Source organism: Thunnus albacares, chromosome 16 (genome assembly GCF_914725855.1).
Source record: "Thunnus albacares chromosome 16, fThuAlb1.1, whole genome shotgun sequence".
NCBI classification, from domain to species: Eukaryota; Metazoa; Chordata; class Actinopteri; order Scombriformes; family Scombridae; genus Thunnus; species Thunnus albacares.
This window is the reverse complement of record NC_058121.1, coordinates 30,252,224-30,266,417: the sequence shown is the minus strand read 5'-3', so window position 1 is coordinate 30,266,417 and position 14,194 is coordinate 30,252,224. Positions and strand designations below refer to the sequence as shown.

The 14,194-nt window shown below is 40.5% G+C and overlaps 2 protein-coding genes across 2 annotated transcripts in view; both read left to right on the top strand.

Moving 5' to 3' along the window:
* Window positions 1-14,194, top strand: part of LOC122965689 (NACHT, LRR and PYD domains-containing protein 3-like) — a 162,662-nt gene that overhangs the window by 17,854 nt on the left and 130,614 nt on the right. The window lies entirely within an intron of this gene.
* LOC122999437 (NLR family CARD domain-containing protein 3-like) overlaps window positions 2,214-14,194 on the top strand; it is a 41,704-nt gene continuing 29,723 nt past the window's right edge. The window contains exons 1-5 of the mRNA XM_044376368.1: window positions 2,214-2,436; window positions 2,619-2,847; window positions 3,124-4,927; window positions 5,896-6,069; window positions 10,716-10,889. Of these exons, the coding sequence (XP_044232303.1) occupies window positions 2,242-2,436; window positions 2,619-2,847; window positions 3,124-4,927; window positions 5,896-6,069; window positions 10,716-10,889 (2,576 nt within the window). The 5' untranslated portion in view covers window positions 2,214-2,241. The remainder of the gene's footprint in view (window positions 2,437-2,618; window positions 2,848-3,123; window positions 4,928-5,895; window positions 6,070-10,715; window positions 10,890-14,194) is intronic.

The window sequence follows — 14,194 nt, the reverse complement described above, 5'->3', positions numbered from 1 at the left end:
ATCAATGGAGTCATCATTCCTACAGGATCCCGACATGGACAAAAGTCCTGAGTTACAATAAAGTGACAAGTAAAAAAGAACAATATATACATTATTATAGGTCAGTAGAAACATTTTATAGTTTCAGACTTTCTGTTTCCACTCTGGTTTTAAAACAGAGCTTCTAACAAACGGAGAGATCGTTCAAAACACTAAACACCTGATGATGATTTTAGCTGCGTGTTAATTGTACAAAGTTGACTTTATCCCTGGAGTGACAGTTGACAGTGTGGATGATTTTACACTCTGATTCTATCACTGCAGCTCAGAATAACATGAGACACCTGTGTGATGATAGTTGGAAATAAAAACCAAAGCTTGTCTTTTATTAAAAGAAATAATCAACACTGTTAATTGGCTCCATGATTATAAAGCAACATTTCAGTCAGATAGACTCATCAGTTATTAACTACTTTTACACTCTTTGCTTCAGTAGCAGAAACAGTCTGATGTTACTTTTTAAGTTTTTTTATGTGACATATTCAGATGGTTTCCTCATCATCCAACTAAATAGCAAAAAATACTCTCTCTATACTTAAGTCATATATAATAATTCCTACATGTATTTTAAGCCATAGCCCACTTTTAATATGTAGAAATTATTGCTAGTGTTTCTACATCTTCTTATTCTGTTGTATGATTACAAGATCGTTTACATTTCACTTTGTTGAATATGACCTTTGGCTGTTGGTAAAACAGAAGTTTTCTGTAGGTTTTTGGTTTCATCGTTTCATCTCATATCATGAAGTACTTCATTCATGGTTCTGATGATGTCACTCATGATTAAAAACTCCACCTCTGTCACATGATCGCCCTCGTAGCAGGAAAACCCCGGGTTGACTGAGCAGTTGATAACCAGCTTCGTAGTACTGGTTATCTGGACAGCTAATGTTAGGTTCAGTGAAGCTAGGTAATGAAAAGATATCCTGGGTATGTTGAACTTTCTTTGTAGTACAGGCCTCTGTCATGTTGTTTTTCTTGGTCTCCACCAACATCACTGAGGCCTGGTGTCCTGCTGTCAAAGGCTTCATAGCAGGAGATCATGTGTGAGCAGACTGTGTCCAGGGAAGATCAGATCTGTCAGGTTGGGGAAGCAGGAGTGGACCCAAACGCAGAGGTCGGAATGCAGATTTGATGAAAATCTCCTTTAATTGTGGATGGTCAAGAACAGGCAAACAGAGCTGAACAAAACTAGCAGACGAAACTAAACGAATGATCCCAGGAAGACTCAACTCAAAACCAGACCTTAAATACAGACTAAACTAATCAAGGGATGGGGAACAGGTGACGAGACACAAGGGCAGGCTGGGAGTGATTGGCTGAGGAAACACAGGAAGCAGAGCAGGGCTAACGAGGGTGAAGCAGGGCAGGTGAGGAGGAGTACATGAACACACAAGGGAAACACAATAACAAAACTAAAACCCAGAAAACACAATATTCTAAATACAACCCACACCAACCTGTCCAAGAACCACCATGAACCTAAACTTAAGTACACAACACACCAGGCTAAACAACAAAAGGCAGTCCAAACCCACCACCCAAATATAACAAGACCCATATGAACAGAAGGACTAAACAGAAGTGCAAACCAGGAGACCCCAAAGAACACAAGAACATAAAAAGACCAAAAAACACACAAAGTCCAGGCAGGGTGTGACAAGATCGAGATGGCTCTGTGGTCTCTAAGCTAGTTCGCCACGCTAACAATACCAGTTTGTTGTAGCTGTGTGGATCAGTTTCTTACTGCAGCTTTATGTAAACACACCTGATGTGTCAAAACACAAAAACACAAAACACACAATCTTCAGGATCAACACTGTAAGTTACACTTCTTTTTATCATTTCTCTGTTTCCATCAGGATCCATCAGCAGAGACCAGATTCTCCTGAACCCAGCTGTGTGTCCATGAAGAGTGACTGGTCTATGGAGCGACCTATTGACTTCAAACATGGACATCAGTCTGCTGATCAGAGGTCAGACTGTAAAATGTTTGTGTCTGTTATTATCCAACTCTCATAAGAAGACATATCATTGATGTAAAAATTAATTCTTGACCTCAGTGACTAATACTGTTTTTACACACAAGGTCCTCATAACTACAAACACACACACTCCTCCTACAGACGCTTTCCTAAAAAACACAAACTTTATCTGTATAACACTTTTTAAAACAGAGGTACAAAGTCTTTACAAAGACAAATGATCAGAGGTAAGACAGAACAGCTGAGTGTTTTAACTGGATCCACTGTGATAGAACACAACACCTTTAACACTGATGTCATTATTTATTCTAAGACTTCATCTTTTCTTCACAGAGTTCATCAGCAGAGCTCAGAGGTTCTCAGTGGTCAGTCTGTCCAGCAGCATCAAACACACCTGGACTCTATATTTATGGTGTGTAAATGTAAAACACAGCTACTACTGCTAACTACAACAGCCACAGACTAAATACTAAACTACCATTCTGGTCCTAACAGTCTCCATGCTGCACTCTGTAGACCAGCAGCTTTTCAGTCTGTCACAGATGATCTGATTTTGACTTCTACCAGTTAAATTTACATTTTATTCTGTTCCAGCTGCTGGAGGAGAACATCATCAGTTTTGTGAAGAACGAGCTGAAGAAGATCCAGAAGGTTCTGAGTCCAGATTACCCAGAATGCTTAGAGAGTCAGAGTGAGGATGAGGAGGTGTTGGACGGTGAGGATGAAGAGCAGAGGAGGAGCAGCAGAGAGGCATTTCTGAAGATCACACTGCACTTCCTGAGGAGAATGAAGCAGGAGGAGCTGGCTGATTGTCTGCAGAGCAGTAAGAGGATTTTAACAGATTTAACATGATGGAGAGGAAATGGAGGCAACATGGGATAGGTTTATATTTCAATCTCTGCTGTTAATATGATGCACACATCTGCATCAGATCTATGAATTCTTCTGAACTGAAAACAGTCAGAAACTGTTTGTCCTCAACTGATGAGCTGAATAGATTTCATAATGGAGGAAAATATAAACATTAGCAGTTTGATGTTTACATTCTACCAATTTACTGTAGAATCAACTGATTAATTTCATTTGTTTGTTCATTCAGGAACTCGTGCTGCAGAGTGTCGATATAAACTCAAGTCTAACCTGAAGGAGAAGTTCCAGTGTGTGTTTGAGGGGATTGCTAAAGCAGGAAACCCAACCCTCCTGAATCAGATCTACACAGAGCTCTACATCACAGAGGGAGGGACTGCAGAGGTCAATGATGAACATGAGGTCAGACAGATTGAAACAGCATCCAGGAAACCAGACAGACCAGAAACAACAATCAGACAAGAAGACATCTTTAAAGCCTCACCTGGAAGAGATGAACCAATCAGAACAGTGATGACAAAGGGAGTGGCTGGCATTGGGAAAACAATCTTAACACAGAAGTTCACTCTGGACTGGGCTGAAGACAAAGCCAACCAGGACATACAGTTCACATTTCCATTCACTTTCAGAGAGCTGAATATGCTGAAAGAGAAAAAGTACAGCTTGGTGGAACTTGTTCATCACTTCTTTACTGAAACCAAAGAAGCAGGAATCTGCAGGTTTGAAGAGTTCCAGGTTGTGTTCATCTTTGATGGTCTGGATGAGTGTCGACTTCCTCTGGACTTCCACAACAATGAGATCCTGACTGATGTTACAGAGTCCACCTCAGTGGATGTGCTGCTGACAAACCTCATCAGGGGGAAACTGCTTCCCTCTGCTCACCTCTGGATAACCACACGACCTGCAGCAGCCAATCAGATCCCTCCTGAGTGTGTCGGCATGGTGACAGAGGTCAGAGGGTTCACTGACCCACAGAAGGAGGAGTACTTCAGGAAGAGATTCAGAGATGAGAAGCAGGCCAGCACCATCATCTCCCACATCAAGGCATCACGAAGCCTCCACATCATGTGCCACATCCCAGTCTTCTGCTGGATCACTGCTACAGTTCTGGAGGATCTGTTGAAAAGCAGAGAGGGAGGAAAGCTGCCCACGACCCTGACTGAGATGTACATCCACTTCCTGGTGGTTCAGTTGAAACTGAAGAATGTCAAGTATGATGGAGGAGCTGAGACAGATCCACACTGGAGTCCAGAGAGCAGGAAGATGATTGAGTCTCTGGGAAAACTGGCTTTTGAGCAGCTGCAGAAAGGCAACCTGATCTTCTATGAATCAGACCTGACAGAGTGTGGCATCGATATCAGAGCAGCCTCAAAGTGCTCAGGAGTGTTCACAGAGATCTTTAAAGAGGAGAGTGGGCTGTACCAGAACAAGGTGTTCTGTTTCGTCCATCTGAGCGTTCAGGAGTTTCTGGCTGCTCTTCATGTCCATCTGACATTCATCAACTCTGGAGTCAATCTGCTGGCAGAAGAACAAACAACAACCCAGTTTTCTAAAGTCTTTAAAGACAAACCTAAACTAAACCATCTCTACCAGAGTGCTGTGAATGAGGCCTTAAAGAGTCCAAATGGACACTTGGACTTGTTCCTCCGCTTCCTCCTGGGTCTTTCACTGCAGACCAATCAGACTCTCCTACAAGGTCTGCTGACACAGACAGGAAGTAGCTCACAGACCAATCAGGAAACAGTCGAGTACATCAAGAAGAAGATCAGTGAGAATCTGTCTTCAGAGAGAAGCATCAATCTGTTCCACTGTCTGAATGAGCTGAATGATCGTTCTCTAGTGGAGGAGATCCAACAGTACCTGAGTTCAGGACGTCTCTCCACAGATAAACTGTCTCCTGCTCAGTGGTCAGCTCTGGTCTTCATCTTACTATCATCAGAAAAAGATCTGGATGTGTTTGACCTGAAGAAATACTCTGCTTCAGAGGAGGCTCTTCTGAGGCTGCTGCCAGTGGTCAAAGCTTCAAATAAAGCTCTGTAAGTGGATGGATGACTAGAAAAGTACTTATACGCTATTTGATTATAAACAAGACTAGTACTGGTATATGGATGCACTGTGTATGGTCAATGTGTGAAACTGTGGCCAATTCTTTTACAGTCATAGTCAGTGGTAGTGTCTATAATGTGAATTCCTGGATATTAAATGTCCATCTGCAATTTTCTGTGGTGGTCCCAGTAATATTTGTTGTTAAACGGTACTGAAGTAGCATATCACATGACATGGTTAAGCTACATTTGAGTAAAAAAAAGGTATAAATGCAGTTGTAAGAACATTACTTTCCACTCATATCTTGGGATGTTTCATTTGAAAGATAACTTATTTCAACATCAATTGTAACTATTCTAATTATTTTTATTTTCTCTTTCATCTGTTTCAATCTTCGGATGTCTGTAAACATATGGTCTTATTCATATGTTAATGTAGGATTAGCATGCTGAGCTAACAGTCTATCATCTTGTGACTTCCGCTGTGACGTCTTTCAGAGCACAAAAACACTGTAAACACACCCGTCACCTACCCAGCACAGTGCTGTCAAACTATAAACACCACTGCAACAACTTATTTTTATACAGTCTATAGGCTACACACACACACACAGCACGACAGAGCAATTCTAGGCATGCTAATTAGCTGCTAGCTGCAGTGCAGGCTGGTAAAATGGATCTACTGCATTTGTTTGTATCCATGGGTTTGTGCTCCTGTTGGTGTCAGAGCCTCCATGTGAGGTGCTTGGTAAATGTGTGTTTTTAAAACTTATTTTGGGGCTGCGCCGAGAGTGACATGTGACTGCTACTTCATCACTCAGTCAGTAAGTCAGTGATAGACATTCTGGGTTATAGGGTTGGTCCATGGCAGGTTCAGCCAAAAATATCAACAAACCTTTAATATTTTATGGAAGGGAAATAACATTTCTTTATTATGTTAATCACTCATTCTTCTTCAGGCTGAGTGGCTGTAACCTCTCAGAGAGAAGCTGTGCAGCTCTGTCCTCAGTTCTCAGCTCCCAGTCCTCTAGTCTGAGAGAGCTGGAGTTGAGTAACAACAACTTGCAAAATTCAGGAGTCAAGCTGTTGTCTGCTGGACTGGAGAGTCCACACTGCACACTGGAAACTCTCAGGTCAGGATACAGCATCTATAATTTTGTTATCTTGAACAATGAGAATAAAGCTGACTCTGAGAGAGATTTTTACAGTTGATTATTTGCATGCTGCTTTATATTCAGATCAATGTCAATTATTCTGCACAACATCTGTAGGGCTCTGGTACTTATGATTAAAAAACATTGTGTTATCAATCTTTTTATATTTCAAGTCTGTCAGGATGTCTGGTCACAGAGGAAGGCTGTGCTTCTCTGGCCTCAGCTCTGAACTCCAACCCCTCCCATCTGAGAGAGCTTGACCTGAGCTACAATCATCCAGGAAAGTCAGGAGAAAAACTTCTGTCTGCTGGACTGAAGGATCCACACTGGAGACTGGAGACTCTCAGGTATGGACAGACAGTTGGTTACTCTCAGGTATGGACAGACAGTTGGTTACTCTCAGGTATGGACAGATAGGTGGACACTCTCAGGTAAAGAACTTTTATGCTGAACATAAAAGTTCATTCTTGATCATGGATGTAATAGTGTGAAGGTTATGTAATGTGAGTGAAACCTCTGGAAAAAGCTAGTAAGTTGACATAAAGTTATTCTTTTGTTAAACTTTCATGTTCTCATGGTGTTGTAGGAGCGTTAATACTTTATTAATGAATTACCTTGTCATTAGGGCACCACCTCCTTTTTGGTTAGGATTTATTAGTGCCAGGAGGAAGCACTAACTCTTGTTCAGTTTAATCAGTGAATCAGTCTTACAGTCGTAAGTTCTTGTCCCAAACAGTGACCTCTGTTTACTGCAGCTCAAAGAAACAACCAAACACTTTTAGGATAAATGAAGACATTTATTAATAGCTAAACGTCTTGAGGATACATGATAAAGCATAGATAATATAATATATACAGATAATATACAGAACATAATAAATAAAAAGAAAGTAAAATAAATAAGGCCTAAGAATGATAAAAATTAATAAAGAAAGTTATTCAGCAAGAGTGGCTCGAAGTGCGTGACTCGAGGCTTAACGTGTGGTACCGGGGAATGCTGAGGGGAAAAGCTAATTCAACTTCTCTAAATAAATTCTTTCATTTTAACGTTATTCGACATCAACCCTTGATCACAAAGCCATGTTATGCCTTACTGTTGAGGTGTGTCGTCGAGGTAGAGGCGTCATCTTGGCAGGTCCAGCGTTGTTGGTGCAGCATCACCAGTGGTGTTGCAGTGGAAGAGTCCGGATCAGCTGTGGGCTGTGACGCATCTCAGTGGATGCAGAGGCGTTGAATGCCGGTAAAGAATCAGGCTGTTTCAGGCTGCTCTGAAAGAGTCTTTAGGCCGGCTTCACTTCTGGTTTTCAATATTGCTCTCAGAGAGCAGGTTCAGTTTCAAGCGTTCTTCTTCTTCTTCTTCTTCTTCTTCTTCTTCTTCTTCTTTAAAAACAGCCTCAAAGAGGAATCTCTTTGAGGCTGTTTTTATAAGTTAGAATAAGATGGGAGGAGTTTTAGGGATGTTCTAAAGGGGTTCGCGCCGAATTATTGATGAATATTTAATTTCTTTGTACTAGGGGCTTTAGGTGTGGCTGGTGGTCTGCAGCCTGCGTCTCCTGAAGTAAAGGAATTTGGGAAAATCTAATTCTGAGTTTTTACATGCAAAAACTCACCCTTCAAGTCACTGTTGCCTATTATTTCACATTAAGCTGTAAACACATTCCTGTCATAATGTCCAAGCATTCATGATATTTCTGATTAATAACGGTCCTGTCAGCTTGTATCATATTTATAAAACCATTAAAGAAACAGCTGAGCAGTTTACGCAATTCATGATAAGTCAGTTCTTCTAATAACAAACATTAACCTTCATATTAACACTTCATGATGTCTAAGCATACAACCCTCATTAGTTCAACTTTCTCAAACTATCTACACATATTAAACCATCTACTGAAATAAAGTTTAATAAAGTGAAAGGAAATAAAGTTCTGCAACACTTATGTGATTAGATTACTTTCAGAAACATATTTAAATATAAGTTGACATAACTCTTACTTCATAATATAAAAGCATTCAATGTGACTATTGTTTAACAATAAAAGAAAACTTTAAACTCAGATCCTTCAAATATTATCTTTACATTCCTATTATTTTAGAAACTTCAATCTTTGAGCCAAACTACTCGTCTAATTTAACTACTAAAATATGATTGTCTATGAGGTTAATAGATCACAAGTTAAACACTTAAAGTACAAATACATGGTTATTAAACATTCATTAACTCTTCACATAAGGAAATTTAACTCTTGTCAATAGAGGGCAGTATTGTTACCTGTAGTCTGACCTGAAGTCTTATATCTCTTTAGTAGATAGTCATACATATATGAAAGTTATACCATTCTTCTTGTATTTACACGACAAATAACATGATATAAGTTGCATAATGATTAGACATTTAATTTACATGAATTTCAGGTTTGCCTCAGATTTGCAAAGGGGGCTTCACAAAGTCCTCAGGAATGTGGATTAGTTTATGGCTTTGTTGATAAGAGCCTGTCTTCCATCTATAAGGTGGGAGCTGTTTTCCTCCGGTCCAAGTGGCCTTTAGGGTCATTTCATACTTTTAGTTCGTGTCGTAATTGAACTTATCGAAATGGTTTCAAGGAGGTCTTCCTGAGTCTGTTGAGCTTCACTGATCGAACCCCCACTTGGAGGGTTACAAAGGTCAGTTCTGCAGGCCGAGGGTCCGCTCTTACAAACTTAGGAATCCAGAGAGTCTGTCTCTTATCAGTGGTGTTTTCTCCCAGAAGCCAAAGGAAGCCAGGCTTCCCCTGCTTTTTTAGACTGCAGTTGTCATTTCAATAAAAACACTTTGTTTAACAGTGTAACGTGAGGGTTCGGTAGGTGGTAATTTGACACTCTTCATGAGAGAAAATAGCAGGATGGAGACAGGTGACTTTTTAAGCAGCACTTTACTCTAGCTCCCGGCATCAGAGACATAACAACAACACTTCCTCGTCTTTTGCACATGTGACTAAACCAACCAATCATAGGCTAGACTGAGGCAGATCCAACTGTAATGAGGTAAAACCACAGAAGCAGATTCAATACTGTTTCAACCTTCACAGGATGCTGATGAAAATATTTGAACCCGTAAATATATAAATAATACAGCATCAATATATAAATAATTAACTGTGTAAACATTGTAAATACATATTTTGTGAATTAACTTGAATGTATAAATTAACTCCACTTTTAAACCTTACATTTCCTCCCCCTCTCACAAAAGAAACATCCCCGTTTCATATAAGGAAACAAAACAAGTAACTGCTACTGGGCAAAACAAAGCAACAGTCTCACTTCAAAACATAGTCCATAAGGTATCTGGGAGGTTTAACCTGACGCCTGCTGGGGCGCAGTGAAGAATCAGAGTGACCCAGAGTGGTAGAAGGGGGAGCAGTGAAACACTGAGTCCAAGGGGCAGGGGATGGGGGAGAATGGGGCTGAGAATGGGGCTGGGGCTGGGGCTGGGGCTGGGGTTGGTGTTGGTGCTGGGGCTGGGGCTGAGGCTGGGGCTGGGAGATCCGAGGGGCCACTGAAGGGGCACTGCTGCAGTCAGGTACATTGTAGCTCTTTGGTGCTGCAGACCTTGAAGGTTTAAAGGGCAAAGCACCTGACAATGCAGTCAAGCAGGGGAGTTGAGGCTGCAATGGTGAGTCACAATCAGGTGTCTTTTGTCCATGATCCGGCACAGGAGCATTGTAAGGTCTGAGACGATTGTAATGGACGATCTGAGACTTGTCAGACTGGTCCAGGAGATAGTGAATCCTGTATGTCACTCCAGGAGAATCCACATCAGATCCAAGGCACTCCAATATTTCAAAGGGGCCTTTCCAGTGAGGAGCGAGTTTCTGTTTTGATGTAGTGGGGTCACTTAACCACACAAGGTCTCCAGAGACATAGGGAGTGTGTTTGACACTTCTGTCATACTGTTGTTTCTGTTGGTTATGGGCACAGTCTCTGTTCCATGAAGCCACACTGAAAGCTGACCGAAGTTTCCGGGTCAACTGTGCAACATAGTCAGCAGGAGAACCTGGAGTAGATGGAGATGGTGTGTTGTTAGGCAACAGCAGGTTTGCAGGCATCCTGGCCTCATGACCGTGTGTGAGGAAGAATGGAGTGAAACCTGTTGTAGAGTGAGGGCTGGTGTTGTAAGCCAAAGCGACTTGGTTGAGACAGTCATCCCATTCACCAGGCTGCTGAAGAAGCAACTTGGCTAACTGATCAATGAGTGTTCTATTGAATCTCTCAATCATGCCATCACATTGAGGATGATATGGGCTGGTGCGTGTTTTCTGGACGCCCAGCAGTTGACACAGGTGTTTCACCAAGTCAGACTCAAATTGACGTCCTTGATCTATCCATGGGTTTGTGCTCCTGTTGGTGTCAGAGCCTCCATGTGAGGTGCTTGGTAAATGTGTGTTTTTAAAACTTATTTTGGGGCTGCGCCGAGAGTGACATGTGACTGCTACTTCATCACTCAGTCAGTAAGTCAGTGATAGACATTCTGGGTTATAGGGTTGGTCCATGGCAGGTTCAGCCAAAAATATCAACAAACCTTTAATATTTTATGGAAGGGAAATAACATTTCTTTATTATGTTAATCACTCATTCTTCTTCAGGCTGAGTGGCTGTAACCTCTCAGAGAGAAGCTGTGCAGCTCTGTCCTCAGTTCTCAGCTCCCAGTCCTCTAGTCTGAGAGAGCTGGAGTTGAGTAACAACAACTTGCAAAATTCAGGAGTCAAGCTGTTGTCTGCTGGACTGGAGAGTCCACACTGCACACTGGAAACTCTCAGGTCAGGATACAGCATCTATAATTTTGTTATCTTGAACAATGAGAATAAAGCTGACTCTGAGAGAGATTTTTACAGTTGATTATTTGCATGCTGCTTTATATTCAGATCAATGTCAATTATTCTGCACAACATCTGTAGGGCTCTGGTACTTATGATTAAAAAACATTGTGTTATCAATCTTTTTATATTTCAAGTCTGTCAGGATGTCTGGTCACAGAGGAAGGCTGTGCTTCTCTGGCCTCAGCTCTGAACTCCAACCCCTCCCATCTGAGAGAGCTTGACCTGAGCTACAATCATCCAGGAAAGTCAGGAGAAAAACTTCTGTCTGCTGGACTGAAGGATCCACACTGGAGACTGGAGACTCTCAGGTATGGACAGACAGTTGGTTACTCTCAGGTATGGACAGACAGTTGGTTACTCTCAGGTATGGACAGATAGGTGGACACTCTCAGGTAAAGAACTTTTATGCTGAACATAAAAGTTCATTCTTGATCATGGATGTAATAGTGTGAAGGTTATGTAATGTGAGTGAAACCTCTGGAAAAAGCTAGTAAGTTGACATAAAGTTATTCTTTTGTTAAACTTTCATGTTCTCATGGTGTTGTAGGAGCGTTAATACTTTATTAATGAATTACCTCGTCATTAGGGCACCACCTCCTTTTTGGTTAGGATTTATTAGTGCCAGGAGGAAGCACTAACTCTTGTTCAGTTTAATCAGTGAATCAGTCTTACAGTCGTAAGTTCTTGTCCCAAACAGTGACCTCTGTTTACTGCAGCTCAAAGAAACAACCAAACACTTTTAGGATAAATGAAGACATTTATTAATAGCTAAACGTCTTGAGGATACATGATAAAGCATAGATAATATAATATATACAGATAATATACAGAACATAATAAATAAAAAGAAAGTAAAATAAATAAGGCCTAAGAATGATAAAAATTAATAAAGAAAGTTATTCAGCAAGAGTGGCTCGAAGTGCGTGACTCGAGGCTTAACGTGTGGTACCGGGGAATGCTGAGGGGAAAAGCTAATTCAACTTCTCTAAATAAATTCTTTCATTTTAACGTTATTCGACATCAACCCTTGATCACAAAGCCATGTTATGCCTTACTGTTGAGGTGTGTCGTCGAGGTAGAGGCGTCATCTTGGCAGGTCCAGCGTTGTTGGTGCAGCATCACCAGTGGTGTTGCAGTGGAAGAGTCCGGATCAGCTGTGGGCTGTGGCGCATCTCAGTGGATGCAGAGGCGTTGAATGCCGGTAAAGAATCAGGCTGTTTCAGGCTGCTCTGAAAGAGTCTTTAGGCCGGCTTCACTTCTGGTTTTCAATATTGCTCTCAGAGAGCAGGTTCAGTTTCAAGCATTCTTCTTCTTCTTCTTCTTCTTCTTCTTCTTCTTCTTCTTCTTCTTTAAAAACACCCTCAAAGAGGAATCTCTTTGAGGCTGTTTTTATAAGTTAGAATAAGATGGGAGGAGTTTTAGGGATGTTCTAAAGGGGTTCGCGCCGAATTATTGATGAATATTTAATTTCTTTGTACTAGGGGCTTTAGGTGTGGCTGGTGGTCTGCAGCCTGCGTCTCCTGAAGTAAAGGAATTTGGGAAAATCTAATTCTGAGTTTTTACATGCAAAAACTCACCCTTCAAGTCACTGTTGCCTATTATTTCACATTAAGCTGTAAACACATTCCTGTCATAATGTCCAAGCATTCATGATATTTCTGATTAATAACGGTCCTGTCAGCTTGTATCATATTTATAAAACCATTAAAGAAACAGCTGAGCAGTTTACGCAATTCATGATAAGTCAGTTCTTCTAATAACAAACATTAACCTTCATATTAACACTTCATGATGTCTAAGCATACAACCCTCATTAGTTCAACTTTCTCAAACTATCTACACATATTAAACCATCTACTGAAATAAAGTTTAATAAAGTGAAAGGAAATAAAGTTCTGCAACACTTATGTGATTAGATTACTTTCAGAAACATATTTAAATATAAGTTGACATAACTCTTACTTCATAATATAAAAGCATTCAATGTGACTATTGTTTAACAATAAAAGAAAACTTTAAACTCAGATCCTTCAAATATTATCTTTACATTCCTATTATTTTAGAAACTTCAATCTTTGAGCCAAACTACTCGTCTAATTTAACTACTAAAATATGATTGTCTATGAGGTTAATAGATCACAAGTTAAACACTTAAAGTACAAATACATGGTTATTAAACATTCATTAACTCTTCACATAAGGAAATTTAACTCTTGTCAATAGAGGGCAGTATTGTTACCTGTAGTCTGACCTGAAGTCTTATATCTCTTTAGTAGATAGTCATACATATATGAAAGTTATACCATTCTTCTTGTATTTACACGACAAATAACATGATATAAGTTGCATAATGATTAGACATTTAATTTACATGAATTTCAGGTTTGCCTCAGATTTGCAAAGGGGGCTTCACAAAGTCCTCAGGAATGTGGATTAGTTTATGGCTTTGTTGATAAGAGCCTGTCTTCCATCTATAAGGTGGGAGCTGTTTTCCTCCGGTCCAAGTGGCCTTTAGGGTCATTTCATACTTTTAGTTCGTGTCGTAATTGAACTTATCGAAATGGTTTCAAGGAGGTCTTCCTGAGTCTGTTGAGCTTCACTGATCGAACCCCCACTTGGAGGGTTACAAAGGTCAGTTCTGCAGGCCGAGGGTCCGCTCTTACAAACTTAGGAATCCAGAGAGTCTGTCTCTTATCAGTGGTGTTTTCTCCCAGAAGCCAAAGGAAGCCAGGCTTCCCCTGCTTTTTTAGACTGCAGTTGTCATTTCAATAAAAACACTTTGTTTAACAGTGTAACGTGAGGGTTCGGTAGGTGGTAATTTGACACTCTTCATGAGAGAAAATAGCAGGATGGAGACAGGTGACTTTTTAAGCAGCACTTTACTCTAGCTCCCGGCATCAGAGACATAACAACAACACTTCCTCGTCTTTTGCACATGTGACTAAACCAACCAATCATAGGCTAGACTGAGGCAGATCCAACTGTAATGAGGTAAAACCACAGAAGCAGATTCAATACTGTTTCAACCTTCACAGGATGCTGATGAAAATATTTGAACCCGTAAATATATAAATAATACAGCATCAATATATAAATAATTAACTGTGTAAACATTGTAAATACATATTTTGTGAATTAACTTGAATGTATAAATTAACTCCACTTTTAAACCTTACATTTCCTCCCCCTCTCACAAAAGAAACATCCCCGTTTCATATAAGGAAACAAAACAAGTAACTGCTACT